We start from the raw sequence: 19,369 nt of genomic DNA, 5'->3' as shown, positions 1-19,369 counted from the left end.
TAATATACTTATAAATATTGTATATAAAGTCATTTGACATAAAAATATAATAATTTATCAAATATAAAATAAAAGAATTAGACTCAAATACAAAATTGAAAGTTTAATAATATATTATAAATTTTCCAAACATACCCTAAACCCTAAAAATTCACAAAAATATATATATATATATATATATATATATATATCAACCCTTCCTTCAATGATATTTTTATCAAGGCATGCCACTTCTCTAATAAAGTTTTATAGATCACATGGCTATGTTAGTTAGCCACACCTACTACTTTTGTTTATGTCTAAATTATAGATACAATACAATAAAGCTTAATAATTCATCTTATAATTTTATTCATATTATAATTTTATTCATATAGCTAAGCCGACACATTACTTAATTATCATAATTATCTTTCTAGATATAATATTTGAAATATCTAAATGTTCATGATATTATACTTAAGCTCTATTTAAATAAAATTCACATCGGTTACTTACCTTTCGTCCACTCCCCAAAAGCGCTTCAATATTAGTTCTCTTTGTCTAATAAAAGATTATCTGCAAACAAACTAGAAAAAGCACAATCTGGAAACAAAATTTATTTGGGGAACCAATTTTCAACGACCATTCTCAAACAGCACACAATCAAAATGGTCTAAATCAATAGTAGAATTCTCTCCTGTTGTAAGGAACCAACTTGGTTAGACCTTGTCTCCTCCTTGACTATCAAGTGAGTAGTTAGACATTATTAAATTAGTGCCCTTAAATACAATGGGTTATGATGGGAAAGCTAATAATGACAATTGTAATAAGCTGGAAAAAATTGAAGTTCGAACATAGTATAGTATAGATAATTATTTCATTTAGCAATGTCCTTCTAAAAAGGATGCTAATCCACTTGCATTAAAAAAATATTAAAAAGTAATCAATTTAAATTTCATTGACAGCAAAAATTTCATAATATTAATTTAAATACTAAACTCTAATAAATCAGTCAATTTAGACCCTCTTTTCACTTGATTTTCTTTGAAATATACTTAAAATAAGATTCTGACTAATTGATTGAAAAGTTCAACTATGATTATTAAGTTAGAATTAGAAGTGATATTTATAAAAGTAGAAACAGCAGAGATGAGAAACATCTAAATCTAGTCGACAGAGATCTGATAACTTTCAAAGCAAAATATCTGTACTATATTTTATGTTATAAAAACAATAAAATAAAAAATAAAAACTAGTTAAGATGTCTCTCTGTCAACCAGCAATCATTTAATGAAGAAACAGACAAAAAAGAGGCTGCGCTTGTCCTTACATATAATAAAGGAGGTCAAGTTGGTGGCCCAGAATTGTACCCCTCGCAGCTGCTCTGACCCTAGAGAGAGTGAAAAAAAAAAAGAAAACTATATCTATTAACAGTGGGTTTGAACTCTTTAGAATAGGTCTCAATCCAATTAGTAGTTACTAANGCTGAGGAAGGTGCATGAATGGATATGGATAACACCAGAGGACAAGTTGAGGAGAAAAAGATATGTTATAATAATATGAGATTGACTCTGGGAAGAGGAAGAGTTCTATGAGGGTTGGTTGTGTTGGGTCATTTATTTGTGATGCTCCTATCAAATGAGGTGAAGTTCCATTTCAACAGGGAAATGGGAGAATGTGTCTTCTTGTGGATGGGCTCCAAAGAGTTTATGAAAGATGACCATCTTCTTAAAGTTTTTCCAACTAAATGCATTTTCTTTCGTAAAAGAAACAAAACATACTTTTCACTAATCTATCAGAATTATCGAATTTTTTCTATACATTAAAACTACTTTAATGTTACTTTTTTTTAAAAGAATACAATTGGCTGGGATTTTAAAGACAACTGTAAAGAGAAAATATTATGAAATAAAGGAAATTGTAGTAGTCAGGCTCATTATAAAAAATAAATAATAAAAAATAAAAAAACAAACAAACGAAACAAAGCAACAAAAAGAAAAAAGAAGTAAAGTTTTTATCAAAGAAAATCTTAACTTTCACATGTTCTTATTTTATTTTACTCTTTTTGAGACAACGTTTTTATAGTTACTTTTTATCCAATCATTCATTCTCATTTACTTGATCAAATCCTTGAGTCGGCAGGGTATGTTTACAGCTAGAGGATGCAAATAAGGCAGTCCTTGAAATATCAATTGGAGAACAGGAATTGTTTATTTGATTTTGTGGGGACTACTTGTTCTAGTTCTGTTGGATTAGATGCAAGTAGACTATTATTGAGCTTATTCATTATTCTCTAGATGTGTTTAATACATTTCACTTTATTTTTATTCTGTTTTAGAAGTGTTTGATACTTTTTAAATTAGATTCAGGTATTTTGATGTTTAAATCTTTGAGATATAAACAATATTTGAAGAACCTTAAATATTTCTAAAATAAAGGATCAAAAGAGTAGTACATAGTATATTCTTACCTCGAACAAATTTTTTAACTTCAATCAATCCTACATCATATCAAATTAGGACGGCGTGTAGAACTTATGAATTAAAATTTAAATGATAATTGGAAAAGAAAAAAAGAAAAAAAAAACTTTTAGCTAATTGGAAATGAGTCTAATTCTAAAACAAAACAATTCAATTTCAACTTTTTCAGGAAAGAAGAAAATTATTCATTTTGTGATGGGTTTCTATTGATTTTTTTCAAGTGATCGGTTCAATGGGCTTAAATTTTTTAAATAACTCAGATGTCCACTTTCTCATGTTTTTTTTTACTGATAGGTTGATTTCTTATAACGATAATGAAAAAAGAAAAAACTAATGTACCGTACTCCACATGCAAGTAAAACGCAGTAATTAATATCTACGCCTCCTTGCTCCTTGAATTCAAAGACTCAAATCTCTATTTCTTACTTTAAAAAATAGTCTTAAAGGAAATTTAAGAGCTTATTAGATTATTTTCTAAAATTATTATGTATTCGAAACTCCTATGGAAAAAAGAACTTCCAATTCAAAAAAGAAAATAGAAATAACAATTATCCAAACGTGCCTCCGCTAGATTTTTAAGTAGACTATTATGAAATAGGCTAGAATTGTTTAAAAAACTAGAGCTATTTTAAAATAGGCACCAAACCCAGGATGAAATGAAATCGATACTACGTCAATAATTCTCTCATTGCATCCACAAGTATTTCAGGATATATCTACTGCTACAGAAAATTTAATTATTTCATAGTTTCTCAATACTCCTGGGTTGTCCCAAACATTGCATCCACTTTATCCAAAAGTCCGTTCTCGTAGTACTTTTAAACGAGAACAATTAGAATTGCATTGATTTTCTTATTTATCTTAGTTCACCTCTTCAAATATTTTGTATCCATATTTTAATATCATTTCTTAAATTAAAGGAAATCTAGTTCCATAAAGTGGAAAATTAGTTGGGCTTCCGTCTAGAGGTATGAGGGTTTTTTTTAGTCATGTTGTTAAGCTGAAACTTGAACTAAAACAAAGTTTCCGAGGTTTCTAAGATCTTTCTTAGAATATTGACACAAGACACCAGATATTCAACCACAAGGATAGGGTTTTTTTTTTATTTAAATTCATTTTATTTGCATTAATTATAAATTCCTAGAAGAGAATAACACACAGGAAACTATAGCTTAAAGGATTAACTAGTACATACCTGCTGTCTCATTGAGATGCGGGCGTGAAAGTGGAAATGAAGGAAGAAATTGTCATTGTTTCAAGCTCCTCTGAGCTTGTGTATCAAAAGAGTACTGCAATAAAAGTGCATAGGAACATAACTATCGCTGTGAGACATAATTTGAAATCTCTGGAAATACTGCTAAAATGAAACCAGCCCGGCCTTCGATAACCAGAATTTTCCACCCAATAGAGAGGAGTGCCAAAGAAGAATATTTTTTTCACGAAGTCATATCTATAAAAATGGGAAAAAAAATCTCACTTCTTTGGCATCCCATCGAGTCTCTTTCATGCCTATGCCCGCGCACATTAGAGTGTTGCTCCTTTAGAACTCAACATAAGATATGATTAATGAAATAACTGTAAGAGTATGGAGGCCTTATTTAAAGCAGATATACCTCATAAAAATCCTAATTGCCAGACCAATAAACTGACTGGTAACATGAAAGAATCCGAGTGAGATTGGTCCAACTTGAATTGAACTGATGGGCGTTAAAGCTGAGTAGAAATCTCAGCGTTGTTGATATTAGCAGCGTCTTCGCACAGAGCCTCATTATATGTTACGAAACTAGGCTGATTCGTAGACGCAAGAAGTCTTGCCCACATTCTTCCGGTTAACTTCACCGTGTTTTGTGTCTCCGTAACACGCTACACAACACAACCACATTATTCAGTCTCATGATATTTGTTTTCCTGATTGTATTGATACAGCAGAATAAGAGGCAACGATCTTGCAACAAAACCATGGAAGCATAATAACTACAATGAAATCATTGTGTTCCCAGCATAAATGATTGGGTTCGAATTGGCATGATCAGAAGTCTATAAGAAGAAAAAACGCAGACGACACTCAACACAAATCAATAATATTCAAAATGTGTCAGAAATGCCTTAAAAAAATCTAGGACCTGGGAATAAGGTGGTATCTTATTGGCAGAAGCATAAATATAACAAGAAGATAGATAGATAGTTGGTCGAGGAAAGATGTCAGCAGCAGTATGCTTTAGAGTTAGACATGTAAACCGAAAGAGAAAAAAGATGTACTATGAGTGATTGCACTAAGCTTCTGGTGTGTATTCCAGTAAATGGGAAAACGACAGCCTCTCAAACAGTCGCCTAGTTTGTACTTCATTACCAACCAATACATAAATACAGGATCTTATTTTCTAATTTATGAGCAGAAATGTGCACTTTCATTAATTGGTATGATTAAAGTCAAAATGCTCTGCTAAGTAAATATTTAAGAAAAACCAAATTTATACATATAGGATTTAGTCGCTGCTAATATAAAATATGCCCCACATCTAACGTTTCCAGCTACATTCTTAACTAAGTGGTACTTAATAGAAACAAGTTCTAAACCCAAGGAGCACTGAGAGGTTAAGAGATTTTTAACTGACAGAAAAGTTATGAGTGGATAAACTGAAAATGAAAAATCACTCGAGAACTTGAAAACTTGGTGTAAAGAAAGAAATTCCTTACAGCAATCGGAATATAAGCATGTCTGCTATTTACAGGTCCAACAGTAAAGCCAGTGTATCCAGCCATGGCACCGTGGACAGCACTCTGAGCAAGAAGAGTGCAATATACATTATCTGAGGCATTACTGGGAATAGCTCGAATCATATATGTAGGATCTGCAATGGAAGCAGGGTTAGAAACTAATACAACGAATGAAATTACATAAATTTACAACGGCGCAAATAGCAATGAAACAAAGATTTGACTATGACGCTTGCTATAAAGCAGTAAACAGGCACAATAAGTATAATACTTAATGAGCTAATTAATCGCCAAGTAACATGGATACAGATACGACATGACATGGACATAGTGACATTTCATTTTTTTAAAATTGAGGACACGATCACGACAATAACATATTTATTAAATATACATTTTAAAAAATATATATCAGTTTTATCCTAAGAAGGAAACTCGAAGTCTGTATGAGTATGCATTTATACAGTCAAAAGAATGAGTTTGATGTATTTTCCTCTCAAAATTTATTGTAACGTGTCTGTCTATTATGCTTGTCAAGTGTTCAATATGTATCTAACAAATGTTGGATTTATATCGACTTTGCATAACTAGTGTCCAACACATGTATTGGGCTGACAAGAGTCTAATATGTTTCCAACAAATGTCAGTGTGTCCAAGTGTCCGACACAAACACACTAGCCAAACTAAAGCGTCTATGCTTCTTGGTCTAACAGAATAGCTCATCCGTAAAACTTGAAACAATAACTTGAAGTAAACCTCCATTCTGTATATGATTGTCAAACAATAATGCTAATAGAACAAACAAGCCAACACCCACAAGTCTTCATCGAGAATCTTATTGACTACGGTAATCATTTTGTGGAACGGAAGATGCAACCTCACTTTAGCAGTTAAGACTAACATATGGCCCGCTAAGAGAACCAATTTCATAATAAGAGATGCGCTCTAATTTTCACGGAATCTCCTATAGTAAAAACCAAAATAACTATCATTTCCGTGAAACATGACCCTAGATCCCACAGTACTGTACTGTAAGTTCCAAGGAGCTCAAGCGGAGCCAAATGGAAGGAGAAATTATTTATGAAAAAATGGAAAAAAGAAAACCATTAACAAAGGTTTTGGGAGTACCTATGTATTTCATATTAATTGCCATCTTCTGAACCTTTGTGAAATGATCCTGTAAGAGTGATTTATCAATAGGAAGAACCTAATAGCAAAAGGAAACTAGAGACCAAGTATCCCTAAGAAAATTGGCCCATAAAAAAGAACTGCAACATAATAGCTAGGCAAAAAAGAAAAGCTACTATATCAATATTTGCAATTCTATTATGCGTCACACCATTTTCGAAATATATTTTCCTCTTTTGAAAATTCACAGTGGAGTGCTAGAGTAGTTTATATTTTAGATTATTATAAGATTAAAATATGAACAAGAGATAATTCTCTGGCATGTCTATGAGATTTCTTAAACCATGATCATGAGTCAACAATGTAGGACTAATTAACCAAGGAAAAGAAAAGTTTCATTTTAAAGAAGTCTTGAAAAAAACACCAAAAAATCAAAGAAAAGATCAATCCATCTCACACCTTTATCTTTTGAGATAACCACGGACCAACATCTTGAAGTAATCTATTTCCAGATGCATCTTTCTCCTCTACTGTATGCATGTCTTGAGCTATATAATCCTGTCCTGCGCCTTCTGCTAACACAATAACCATATGGCCATTCTCTTTAAGCCGCTGTTCTATAAATTCAAAGAGCCCTCCTGTTCCTTCCAAATAGAATGGTGATTCTGGAATCAAGCAACAATCCTGCCACATTTCAAAGCTATTAATGGAGCTGCTAAACAAAATTTTGAAATTAATTTACTAAGAAATCAAACATAACAACAATGAAGCACAATCCATGTCATTTTCACCTCTTCTTTCTTTCTTTCTTTTTCTTTTTTTTTTTTTTTTTTTTTTTTTTTTTTTTTTGTNAGCCCACTGAAAATGAAACAGGATATGGTACATGTTACCATGATTCACAGAAATAAAACTAAAAAGTCTACTGCCAACAAATATAGTAAAACAAAGGGGAAAGTATCACTAGCCTACATCACATAGAGGAACTGTTTTTAAAAACTAGATTCAGTTACCTTACCCAAAGAAACTAGATACAGATATTACAGGGGATAATCTGAATCTTTTCATTTATTACACCACTTCTCGTTTGAACTAAAAACGGGTTTAAATCTAATTCAAAATTGACATGGCGAGAAGTACCTAAAAGTTATAAGAGAACATCACTCAGCCATAAATACCATAGAGCTTTGTTCCTGCTCTTAAAGGAGAAAAGATGAACAGCTCTTTACCAGTCTCAAATCCCTGATCCTGCTATGTCTTATTTGATTATAAGAATTGAAAATAGCCTGAATCTGTATTTGTGATTCTGGATTGTAAACAATGTAACTATCTTAGTCCTAATCATATCACTAATTTTATCCACCTTTTTTTTTACATTTTCACTCACTACGACTCAAACAAAAATAAGATATGAGGTTTCCTAAACGATTTAAGCAGGATGACGACTTAAGAATTTGATATAACTACCATGAAAATACAACATGAAACAATTCATCAAACTAGAAAAGTACATGCCATGACTCATTTCATTTGATTAATATCTCAAACACATGCCAATTACTAGGATGAGGTACGTCTCATCATTTAAAATCTTATTAAATCCGAAAGTAAGCAACAAGAATATGTTGATTATCATTATCTTAAAAATTTCACAATTAGCAGCTCACATGTTGGTGTTAAATTCTGGACCCTTTCTTTTAATGTGTAAAATTAATCCTCCACTGAGAAGTCTAATGTTTCTACGATTAAAAAAGAATTTCATAGAAGTCAAAGATGAATCACTACAAGAAAAACAATAGTGGAATGCGAAACAGAATTTCACCGAAATTGAGTTAATAAACAGTATGAAGTCTAACCACATCTCTACTTGCCAAAGTTGCAATTGTGGCAATAAAACCTGCCAAAAGAAAGCATAAAACACAGAAATGTGAAGAAAAAAAATGACGTTGAATATAAGGAATAATTGATATTATCATTATTGTACAGGTTTGGATTCAAATACCGCTATAGCGGCCCATAAGTTTAACGATTCCAACTCCATTGTCTACACTTTCAACCTCCACATGAGCAGCGTTAATGGCCCTCTGTGCTTCTTCAACCGCAGTATCAAATCCAAAAGATTTGTCTATCACCTAAATCACCATCACAAAAGATTCTTACTTCTAGTATTAAACAGGGGAAGAAAAGCTTAACAAATTGATAGGGGGCAGAACCAGAGAATGGAAATTCAGAGAAATAGGAGCAGAAATATATTACACTATCCAAGTAAATTACGAACGTACTACAAATTTGAGAGCCTAAGTTCTCTCCCAAAACCATTCCTAAGATTTAAAATCTACATTAAGAAAACCCTCCAATCTACTCACTCCAAACTCCTTGGCTAATGACTAATATGCCCTTCTAATATCCTAACGTTTTCCTATTGCTAATCCTAACAGTGTCCTAATTCCATACAATCATCCAACCTTTCCTTCATGCAGGTGTACCATATCCATAAAGTCTTATTTATAATTTCATTAATAGAACTAAAGATAAAAGTGACTAAAAACCTTTAATCAAACTAAGATTTTATCAAGTTCTAGTCATATTATCAAGAAATATTCACAGAGCATAATGATCCATATGAATAGTTTTGTTGCCAAATAAATGTATCTATCATCACTTAGTAGGAAGCCTTCAAAAAACAATAATTCAATTTTTCAAGACTGTAAAGCAAAAAGTGATTAATCAAGTTTGCTCGGTACGCACTACGCAGTTCATAACTTCAATAGATTTCATCAAAACTAGAAAATACAAATGATATCTATGGTTGGGTTTTAAAAGTAAAGATGATTTTGACTTTCCCCATGTGATGAAAAAGGGAAACTAATTACTCGCTTACATCATCAAAGTTGAATTTCTTACTAAATAATAAAATCATTGATAACAGATGAGGTTTCTTATTCCTCTTCAGACGTTTCTGAAAACTAGTCCAGAAAAATACTTACAGCAATGTCATTATCAATCGTCTTGGGGATCCCAGCAACAGCAACTTGAAGACCACGTTTTGCAACTTCCTTTAGAAGAAAAAACGCAACTTCGCTTCAATCCGACAAATGAATTGCTAAGGAACAATTTTGAAATTATGAGGAGTTATTCACCTGATAAATTAAGGCTGCTCCTCTCTGAGTACCGTCGCCGCCAATGATATACACCTAGACCATAGGAAGACATTATCTTTTTCTGCAGCGTTCCTGCTATTGTTCTTTTATACTTTTTTTTTCTTCCTTTTTTTTTTTTTTTTTTTTTTTTTTTTTTTCTCTTGCTTCTTCTCTAAAATAGACATCTAGTCCTTTCACTTGGATCTGTGATGGTTGAGAGGAGGAAAGGTATAGGTACCTGATTTATTCCACGATCCTGGATATTATCAACAATCTTATTTGTATCATGGCCTCCTCGTGAAGTACGAAGAAAAGTACCACCATGTTTGTGGATATTGTTAACAACTTTAGGCGTCAATTGTAAAGTATTCTTTGAGTAAAACCCTCTGTATCCTCCCTGATGATATAAAACAGCATAACGGTACATGTTAAGAAAAAATATAGATCAAGCCGGTTAGTCAACTGATGAACCCAATTTCACTGGCTGAAAATAGAACTTTATATTACTCCAAAATCACAATGTGGTTTTTCTTTTCTTGTATGTTGGCAGATTTCATGAACAAATACAATATTTAACTTTATGATTTTGAATCAACCATATTATGCTTAGTTGGGATGTAATCTTATATTTTTGGTCCGAGTCCCAAGAGGCCAACTAGATGAATAGAAGAGACTGGCGAGAGAGAAAGAGGGAGAGAAACAGCCAAAATCAAAGCTGTCGTAAATTCAACAAAATCATCAGACATGATAAAAGCCACCAAGAGGAGGAAGGCCTCTCCAGAATTTCTGAAACAAAGTATAGAATTATCCTTCCACAAAGTGAAGATATACAGAAAAACCTAGATGCACCCGGAGCAGACCAAACAATATCTACGGAGCTCCATACAGATTTAACCACCTTCTAAGAGATGAACTGCTTGGTCTCAGAGAGGATAATAAAATCTAAATCAAATTTACAAAGAGTGGCCTCGACTACTTGTCTATGCAATGGAACTCAGGTTTAGCGATCTTTGGATCTTAATGAACTTGTTTGTTGAAACCCAGCACTTTATCATATTCTCTCTTTGTACGTGTACGGCTTATTTTATTAAGTGAAGACATATTTTCATCATTTTAAAATGCATATCTAGTTTGACCCCTAGCCAAGGGTGTGTGTTCAATGTAAATGGAAGTAGATCCTCCAATATGGAAAATTTCTAATTTCACATCAATCAACAAAAAGAATTATCATGAACCTATAGGTTTGGAATCTTTGGACTTGAAGAAAGAGAAACTAAAACATGCAACAATTTTAATGAAATTCAAACTTGCACGTTTACATGAGCTTGAAAAGGATTATAAGTATAACACCATCAACAAAAATAATTATTCTGCTAGTCTTTATACTATGCATGGGGAATAACAAACTAAATAGAAAGATAAAAATTGGGGAGTAGTAGAAGTTAGGGAAATAAAAATATTTCCAATACCACAATTCCAAGTATGTCATCAACACCATACATAAAGTTCAAGCCACAGACAAGCTCCCGAACCACTGTGTTAATTCCAGGGCATAGACCTCCACATGTTACTACACAAGCACGCACTTCATCTGACTTGAAATAAACCTGCATCACAAAGTTCTCCTTTCATCCTTCAAGTTTCAACAGGCATGATCAGAATAAGAAGGTACCTTTTCACGAGGACCTGCACGTCGAAAATGTACTCCTCTAGATCTATCTTTCGTAATTACAATCTGAAACCAGTGCACGATGAACGAAGATTGCACATCAGTAATTGTACCATCAAAAGCTTTTTAAAATAACAAGAAAAAAGAATAACAAATTGCAAAAGAGAGAGGAGACATGTTGCATCAGTAATTTTACCATCAAAAGCTTTTTAAATAACAAGAAAAAAGAATGATAAATTGCAAGAGAGAGAGAGAAAGATAGTAAGCCTACTTTTTGTGCAACAACATCTTCTGGCTTTACGAAAGTTTCCCTGAAATATTTCAAACCTAATAAATAATAACCAAAAAGGAGTTCCAAAATACAAGCAGAAAAACTGACTTGGATGCATGTTAAATATAATAGAAGAACAAATTGGAAACATTGTCGTTGAACTTACTTGACAATTGCATACGCCTGACTGTTTTTCAGTGGATTTGCATACGACTACATAAAGCAGAAAGTAATGAACTAATCAGTGGTTTTGCAGGTTTATGCAAGATAAGAGTAAAAGGAATCACTATGATAATAAATATACATATAACCATGGTCCAAAAGTATTTTAGTATCATCCAACTTATATGCATTCAAAATTTTAATTGTTTAACCAATTAGAATTGAAAAATGCATTCGTTTTCAAATCCGTGGTGTCCTTATTGATAATTATACAATTTCAATGGGATACATCAAAATCCATCTATGGAAGGAAACGAGAATTTTAGAGCCCTATTTTCAAATCGCACGCGTCTATATTTGAACACAGTTGATTTGCTCTTGTCAAGACACAACTAACAAAGCAAAGAGCTTCGGAATAAGGAACTTCATATTTTCGATTACCTTACTTTAAAGAATTTATTGACATGAGATTAAGGACTAACTGCTCTACTGAATGACCAAGCAGATCATCCTTCATGCTCTAACCTAAGTCCAAACTACGTCAGACGTGGAAAAGTAACGGTATGACTCCAAGGCTACAATTACAAATAAAATAATTAAATTTCCAGGAGAGGCGATCTACAAGCACCTCGCGTCTCCAAATTTTTAGTTATGAATGCAGCGAAATTTTCAGGACAAACAATCGGCCACCTCCTAAAGACTCCGACCAAAAGCTTCTTTGCAGAATAGTTCATTCGATAATAAGCGAGCTGAGCAATTCAAAATTTATCGATATCTATATAATCTATAAATAACGCAGAGAAAATTATTCTTGAACGAGTACAAGTGAAGTAGGTAGTCGACTCGGCCGTAGCAAGAAAACGGGGACGGTTTCATTTGAAACTGAGAGTGCAAACGACATAGATGCCGCAAACAGCCAGTGAATTACCAAAACACTACGACATAGAAATCCGAACCAGGCGAAAGTAGAATTACAGGTATACTCAAAATATACAAAAGCATAATGATATGATAGTTTTACAAGATCAAATCATTTCGATTAAGCAAATAATCCAGATAAATAGCACAAAACTATGAAATTAACGTTCGAGCAGTACCGGTAAGTCAGGAAGAAAGTCAGCCAAGTGAGGAACGTCTTCAATGATGAAATCATCATCCGTGGCTTTAGAAGAACACTGGCGTGTTTCGACAGTGGTGATCCTTCGCGCAGTCCGGCGGGAACCGAAAAACAAGCTACCGAAATACGCATTCCGGAATCTAGGAGATTGAAGTGAGATCGTAGCAGTGGACTTAAAGGAAAGGGGAGAGGAGGAGAGGTGAAGCGACGGAATGGAGATTGCAATGTCCATGGAAGTGGAAACTCCAAAATTCATGATGATTCAGAATTTGAAAGGAGAAAACGTTGGTTTGGAAGAGAGATGGCGCTCAAAATAGTTTTTGCTGGAGAGAAATTTCCCGCGAGTGATTGGATAGAGATTCATATAATGGTTGAAGACGTGTTGCTGTTGCGGCCTCCCCAGAAAATACACGATCGCTTGATTCGGCTTCTTTAATTTATAAAGTCCAAAAATTATTAAACATCGATTCGCTTGGAAACAATTTTGGTCAGTTATATTGCCAAAAGAATAAATTGTCAGCCCTGATCCGTTCTATCTATTACTGGTCAACGTTCTTGGTTGGTTAAAAAAGTCACAAAATTCAAACCACAGTTTTTTTTTTTTTTTTCCTTAAACCTATTTTATCATAAACTATTATTTAATTATATATTCCTAAACACTAAACAATTTACTAAAACAATTCCCTGTTATTTAAATATATTTTCCTAACCAATAAAGAATTTACTAAAACAATCCCCTGTTCGAATCACTATGTCACACGGGATCGCACCTTGATTGGAGAGAGGAATAAAACATTATTTACGAAGGTGTGAAAATTTCTACCTAACATATACGTTGAGACGACCATAAGTAACGAGTCTGCTAATGATAAGTTTTGACAGTTACATATATGCTAGTATTAGGCTTGGGCTATTACAAGCTAGTATGTCAAATAACATCTAGATAGATTATATACCACCAATTTGTAACATAACATAGAAGTAGAATCATAAAGCAGGAATTGTCGACTCTTTCCTTTTTTATTAAAAAAAATTCCCTTTAATATTTTGATTAAAAAAATATATGTTAATTACGGTTGTGTATACTCGCTTTTGTCATAGTATTATCCGCGTCAATAGCAAGCAAGTAAAATGACTGTTTTATCCTTGCTAGACATAATAAGGTGCAGGCAAACAAATAAATTGAATGTTGACATAAACACAGTTTAAGGAAAGGACAGACTTTGGTACTTTCATAGGAACCATGTTCTTTGTGGTTTATGATTTAACATTGTTCACTTATACTTTTTGAAGCATGCACTTAAGCCACACTCTAACGAACACCACCAAACCAGTTATCACTACAATTAATGTGATTATTCAAATAACCATATAGTATCCTAACATATACAATTTATAATACTATGTATTAAGCGACATCGATAAATTGTAATCATAGGTTTCGTGGAAATGTGTCCTTTAGACTGCAAAAGCATCTCCAACCTGCAGTCAGTCGAAAGGGAGAGCTTCAGTTCATCGCAGCAGTAAAATAAATAGGTTCCTAAAATCCTACTGCAGTACACAGATTTTAGCACTAGGCAACCCATCTAGTTGAAATCCTAGTAGAAGAAAAGAAACAAAAAATGCTTCTAGTGATTAAATCGACAAATTCGTTGTCCAGGTTAAAGCTTACCCGCAATAAGACGGTGTTTCTAGTATGTAATTGTGGTTTCGTCGTGGTCGTTAGCAGTTCAAGTTTGAAAATGATCAATTATGTGATCTATGACATCTGCACCTTCTATATGCCCGATGTGATCTTTCACCTGTTGATGGTATGAAGTAAGATAAACATTTAGAAAATAAGAAATTGCATACTTGTAAAGGCAGCAGAACGGGGTTAAGATATTAGAGCAGCAATGGACTAATCACCTGTCTAACCAAGCATGTCCAGTTAGAAACAATTTAGAATGACTGACCAGTGGTACCAAACGGTAATCTAATGGAGAGCTTAAACTATGTTTGAAACTTTGAACTGCTTTTTCTTTATACTAGCTGTACAATTTATTATTTAGTCTTTCAATTGCCGCTCAGTCAGAATAGACAGTGAACGCCCTGTCTGATATAAATCTTGTTTTTTGCTTTCTTTTCTTGAAACTTTAAGCTTATAATAGATGTGACCATACCCATGTTTTCTTTGCTTAGATATCACTTTTTAAGAACACTTTTAAAATCTCAGTCAAAGTATAAAACAGAAAATTGGGTTTATGAAAACTTTTATTTTTTCTAATTTTGTTATGGTTTAGAAAACGATTTCGCAAAGTAGATTACAAACGAAGAAAAATGTTGGAAATGAGCATGATATTTAACAATAGAAAAATAAAACGAAAATGTTATTGAACAGCCCGAAACCTTTACTGGAAACAAGGAAAAGGATCTGAAATCAGAAATGACAGACAACTCTAGTTATGTCTGCACTAAGTATAACACAGTATGCTGTTGCAAAATTTGAGAGTACAAAATGTATTTATCAGAAAAGTATTTCGAAGCTTTCCTAGGTATTTCAAGGAAAAATGATAAGTAAAAGGGTGAAAATCAAGTGAAAAAGGAAATCAGACAGCAACGAAATAGAGATATGCCATTACGGCCGACAAAGATCAGCCATAAGGTAAAGAATGGAGGCTGCGTTAGCTGTTGTGGTGTAATAAGATTGACCATCAGAATTCAGAAGATATTGAATGAATTATGACATCCAGGGTTGGAAATGCAGGAAGAAGTGTAAGAGAGAGACAGTGAGAGCTACCTGAATAATGCTGTGAGCTGCAAGCCTCTGTCTAGATTTATGAAAGCTAACATCTACTTTTTCCCATGACAGACGAGATAGACCGGTCACCAATTCCTCTAAACGACCAAATCCACGAACAAGCAAAGGATGTTAGACAACTATGCTTCCGAAATTTAGCTGTCAACATTGGCCTACTATTTGAATTGCATGTAACTTAGACAACAGAGAGAAAGTGCAAACCTTCCAGCCTTTCAGGATAGCTAACTTCTGTTGAGGTTGGTTCGATCTTCTCAGCATCGGTACCCTTGCAGTGTTCTTCATAAACAACATGAGGATACTTTTCGTTGACCGCATCTTCCCACTAATAATCCAATAGGAGTGAGTGGTTAATGATCATGATTGTCAAATTTATCAACTGGTTACCATGTATCCAGTGGTTAATCTACTACAAGAAAAAGTGGGGAAAAAGTACCTTTGGCAACTCATCAATACGTCTAATTGATGATGTTCTCCAACCAACAAAATCTTCACAATATCTTGTAAAGGAGAACAATAATGAATATTTTGAAAATCAACCAATAACATTAAAAAGAATTTATATTGGCTAGATAGACAGCAAAAAAAGGATACGGTCGTAGTCAACATTAGAATAGACGACCCTACGTTTGAATGACTTCAACGCAGACCTGCATTAATAAAATTTTCGCCATTCTATCAAGGAACTCCAAGTACTTTACCACTCAAAATATCATATTGAATGTCAAAATGTTGATAATTACATGAAGTAGTATTCGCCTTGGTCTTCTATCATGCGTTGAACCAGTGGAGGCTTTCCTCCATCATCATCAGTCATAAAAAGGTGTTCGCCCGTTCTTCTAAGTATCCAATGGATAATCAAGCTTGCGAGTTTCTCAATAGCAGTTAGACCAAAAAGAAACGGTACCTGGTAAGAAAGACCAAGATTAACAAGAGTACAAGACCATAATTGACATGAAAAGTTGTCCCATGAATAAAGGATGAAAATATTAAAGTTGACTGAAATGTCAAAAGTATCTGATGAGAATCTCATTAAAACGTCAATATAGATAGATAGTGAGAAAAGTTTTTACTTTATTTTTTTCCATAAGAAACAAATTTTATTGATTTTCAAAGTTCAGATGTCTGAAATGTCTCACAACGCTTTGCAATTAACACTATTTACATAGTGATTACGGGAAGGTAATAGATAAATTTCCAATAGGGGTTCACCTACTGCGAAAGTTCGTTAATTTCATCAATTATGGAAATAAGTATTTTTATTGCTAATAAAGATGACGAGAAGATGGATGAAAACATAAAGGAAATTGAGAAAATCAGAGAACGGTTATTGTAGAACACCAGGGGGGATCATCACTACAACGGTGCACTGCTGACTAAAAAAAATAGACGGCCTAAGACCCAACAAGACGGAAAATTATTCAATGTCTGCACGCCTTAAATAACATCTCCAAGAAGACCGCACTATTTTGAGATAGGTATGAATTGTGCATACCATCACTGGTATTTAATATATACATAAAAGAAAGAAAGCTTTTTACTTGCGAGAATAGTTATGATTATATTCCGAAGGCAACCAGCAGAAATCAGACCATGGTTTGATTTGTTGGGTCATACCAGTCCACGACTATGGCTATGTTAACTCCCTATAACAGAGTATTTCTAAGAATTTGCACCAGTTTGCATTCTGGATCTTAAAGTCTTTTACTTATCCAGACGATGCCGACAGCCAGACTGATCAAGCTTCATAAAAAATACAAAGCTAACCACCAAGGCACTTGAAACCTAATTCGTTGATACCAAATCCAAAAGGCAATGCACAACTTACCGTTGCATGTTTAAAGATAAAATAATCTCAGATGCAAGAGCAGGAAAAAATTATCTAGATACCTGCTTATTACCCCTTGAACCTAGGTGCGGTGTGGCAACAGTAACGAAGTTCACAGGCTCCAAACCACCTATTGCACCAGATGGCTCTTGTGGTTGTCCATTTGTAGATGCATCCTCTAATTTCTCTGTCTCAGGCGGGCTGTATAGTTTTCCAATGGCATACCTTGCTACTAACCCCCCCACAGAATGTGCAACAAAGGAGATCTTCTGTAGGTTGGGCTTTCTCTGAATCACTTGAAGAACCTGGAATGTTCATAAACAATCATCAGATTTGGGTACAAATGAAATAGAACGAGACTACGCAATCAATTTTGTTGAATGCTAATCAGATGAAATGTCGAGCCTAAGACCTGACCTCTTCAGCCAACCGATCACCCATCACATCAACGCCGTCTAGCGTCAATTTAGACACGTTTCGCTCACTACCTAAAAAATAAAGTGATTGAAACTGAGAAGATGAGCAAGGCAAAGAAATGAATGAAAAAAAAATATTGATCATCCGGTAGTTAAGACTTGAGAGGATATAAATGATTTTTTTTTTTTTACAGATGAGAAACAGTTTTATTGATGAATGAAGCAAGGGAACCAAAATAAAGAGTAAGAATAATATTAGTAACAAGATCGCATGGTTGGGTTCTAAAAGTCCATGGTCATTTAGATAGAAATTTAAGTGATTCTAAAGCATCTCTTAGTCTAAATCAACCCAGCTCATACACGCCTCTGCATTCAATAAAGCGTCAGTTCCCACAACATGAGATAAGGAAGTGATACTTGATCCTACTTACAATGAACAAAAACCTTGTCAGGAAGTCTTTTAACAAATTGCTCTGCTGCGTACCGCCAATCAGTGGAACTGCACAGACAAGTTCATAACAATTCGAATAATCAAATGACAGAAATTATGTTCCGGTTGTTTGTGACTCAAAACAGAGGACTAAAAACAGCCATCGCCGGAATGGCTGAGCAGTCCAATTCAAGCAATGGTAAGTAGATATTTCATTTCAGGAAGCCAAATCATCACCCACTAGAACAGCTCAAAGTTTACCAAAGGTTTCCCTCAATCGTAACTACACCGGAATACTCTAGGCACTACATTCACAAGAAATCAACCAGATAAAGCTTGGAAATGGAAGCATAGCTTCAAAAGTACATGCAGAACCTGATCCAATTACAAACAATTCTATCCCGGAACATATATTAGCAAACTAGAAAATCAACAAACGAATTATCAGCCCTAATTCAACAGCAGCCCGATACATCGTGGAAGACTCTTAAATTTGAAGAAATAAAACAATATAATCAAACGCTCATATGAATACAAAGTTACAACTAGCAATAAAGAAGGGAAAAATCCTCTTAGGAATATTAAAGAGTGATTAACATCTTCCGCATAGTGAAACTCGGCAATTTGAGAAAACACTACAACGGAACAAAAGATTGATCAGAAAACTCGTACCTCCCCATTATGCCATTGACCATGACAACGAGATGATCGGCGGAGAGAGAATCGCTCTCCTTAGAGCTCCAAACATCTTGGCCTCCATTCACCGACTCTGAGGAGCACACGCCGTTGTCACAAACGCCGTTTTCCATAGAAATTCAGCTAGCAATCGGCGTCACAATCAGTTCAAAATCGTAGGAAAACACAAGATCAGCAGAGAAGATGGCGCGAATTCGAGGGAAATTTATGCAGAAGGAGCGAGAAAGTGAGGGGAGAAGGGAAGAGAGGTAAATAGTTGGTTGAGACTGTGGCGAGATGAGACGGAGAAGGAAGATAAATCTTGAAAACGATGAAACTAATTGGAAAAGAAGACAAAGTAGTTGCTGACAGGTTTATTGTTTCCGTGCTTCTATTATCCCATACGGTTCCAATTATTTATTGGGTTTCCCATTAAATAATTTTTGTTTTTTTAGCGTGTAAATAAATATAATTACGAAATTTAGTGTGTTTTCTAAGGTACTCAATATTAATATGCAGATCTTAATACAATTTCTCTTCTAAACCCCATAAATATAAA

The 19,369-nt window shown here is 34.0% G+C and overlaps 2 protein-coding genes across 6 annotated transcripts; both read right to left on the bottom strand.

The window, feature by feature from the left end:
• Positions 1 to 1,137: 1,137 nt before the first annotated feature.
• LOC111780677 (ATP-dependent 6-phosphofructokinase 4, chloroplastic-like) lies at positions 1,138 to 13,110 on the bottom strand. 5 transcript variants are annotated; one of them, XR_002812881.1, is made up of 17 exons: positions 12,645 to 13,110; positions 11,552 to 11,598; positions 11,386 to 11,425; positions 11,118 to 11,180; positions 10,915 to 11,052; positions 9,684 to 9,842; positions 9,446 to 9,499; positions 9,293 to 9,361; positions 8,308 to 8,437; positions 8,162 to 8,202; positions 6,768 to 6,992; positions 6,309 to 6,357; positions 5,160 to 5,314; positions 4,076 to 4,325; positions 3,940 to 4,000; positions 3,658 to 3,751; positions 1,138 to 1,372 (listed from the first exon to the last, which is right to left on the bottom strand). XR_002812881.1 is itself a non-coding variant. In XM_023661155.1 (14 exons), the coding sequence occupies exons 1-14, from the start codon at positions 12,918 to 12,920 to the stop codon at positions 4,170 to 4,172; spliced, it is 1,602 nt and encodes a 533-aa protein (XP_023516923.1). In that variant the 5' UTR covers positions 12,921 to 13,110; the 3' UTR covers positions 3,821 to 4,169. The 5 variants fall into 5 exon arrangements, 1 of the variants encoding a protein (XP_023516923.1); XR_002812883.1 differs by having other exon boundaries at positions 3,940 to 3,971; XR_002812880.1 differs by having other exon boundaries at positions 3,940 to 4,325.
• A 758-nt stretch (positions 13,111 to 13,868) lies between these two features.
• Positions 13,869 to 19,177, bottom strand: LOC111776656 (putative lipase YOR059C). Its single transcript, XM_023656002.1, has 11 exons — positions 18,808 to 19,177; positions 18,137 to 18,204; positions 17,707 to 17,777; positions 17,352 to 17,594; positions 16,205 to 16,368; positions 16,056 to 16,111; positions 15,898 to 15,950; positions 15,666 to 15,786; positions 15,444 to 15,541; positions 14,337 to 14,466; positions 13,869 to 14,146 (listed from the first exon to the last, which is right to left on the bottom strand). Exons 1-10 carry the CDS (start codon positions 18,942 to 18,944, stop codon positions 14,395 to 14,397), a joined length of 1,083 nt encoding a protein of 360 aa, XP_023511770.1. The 5' UTR covers positions 18,945 to 19,177; the 3' UTR covers positions 13,869 to 14,146; positions 14,337 to 14,394.
• Positions 19,178 to 19,369: the final 192 nt, after the last annotated feature.

This window comes from Cucurbita pepo, chromosome LG01 (assembly GCF_002806865.2).
Source record: "Cucurbita pepo subsp. pepo cultivar mu-cu-16 chromosome LG01, ASM280686v2, whole genome shotgun sequence".
Taxonomy (NCBI): Eukaryota; Viridiplantae; Streptophyta; class Magnoliopsida; order Cucurbitales; family Cucurbitaceae; genus Cucurbita; species Cucurbita pepo.
Note: the sequence above shows the minus strand (reverse complement) of the source record. Positions and strands in the feature narration are given on the sequence as shown.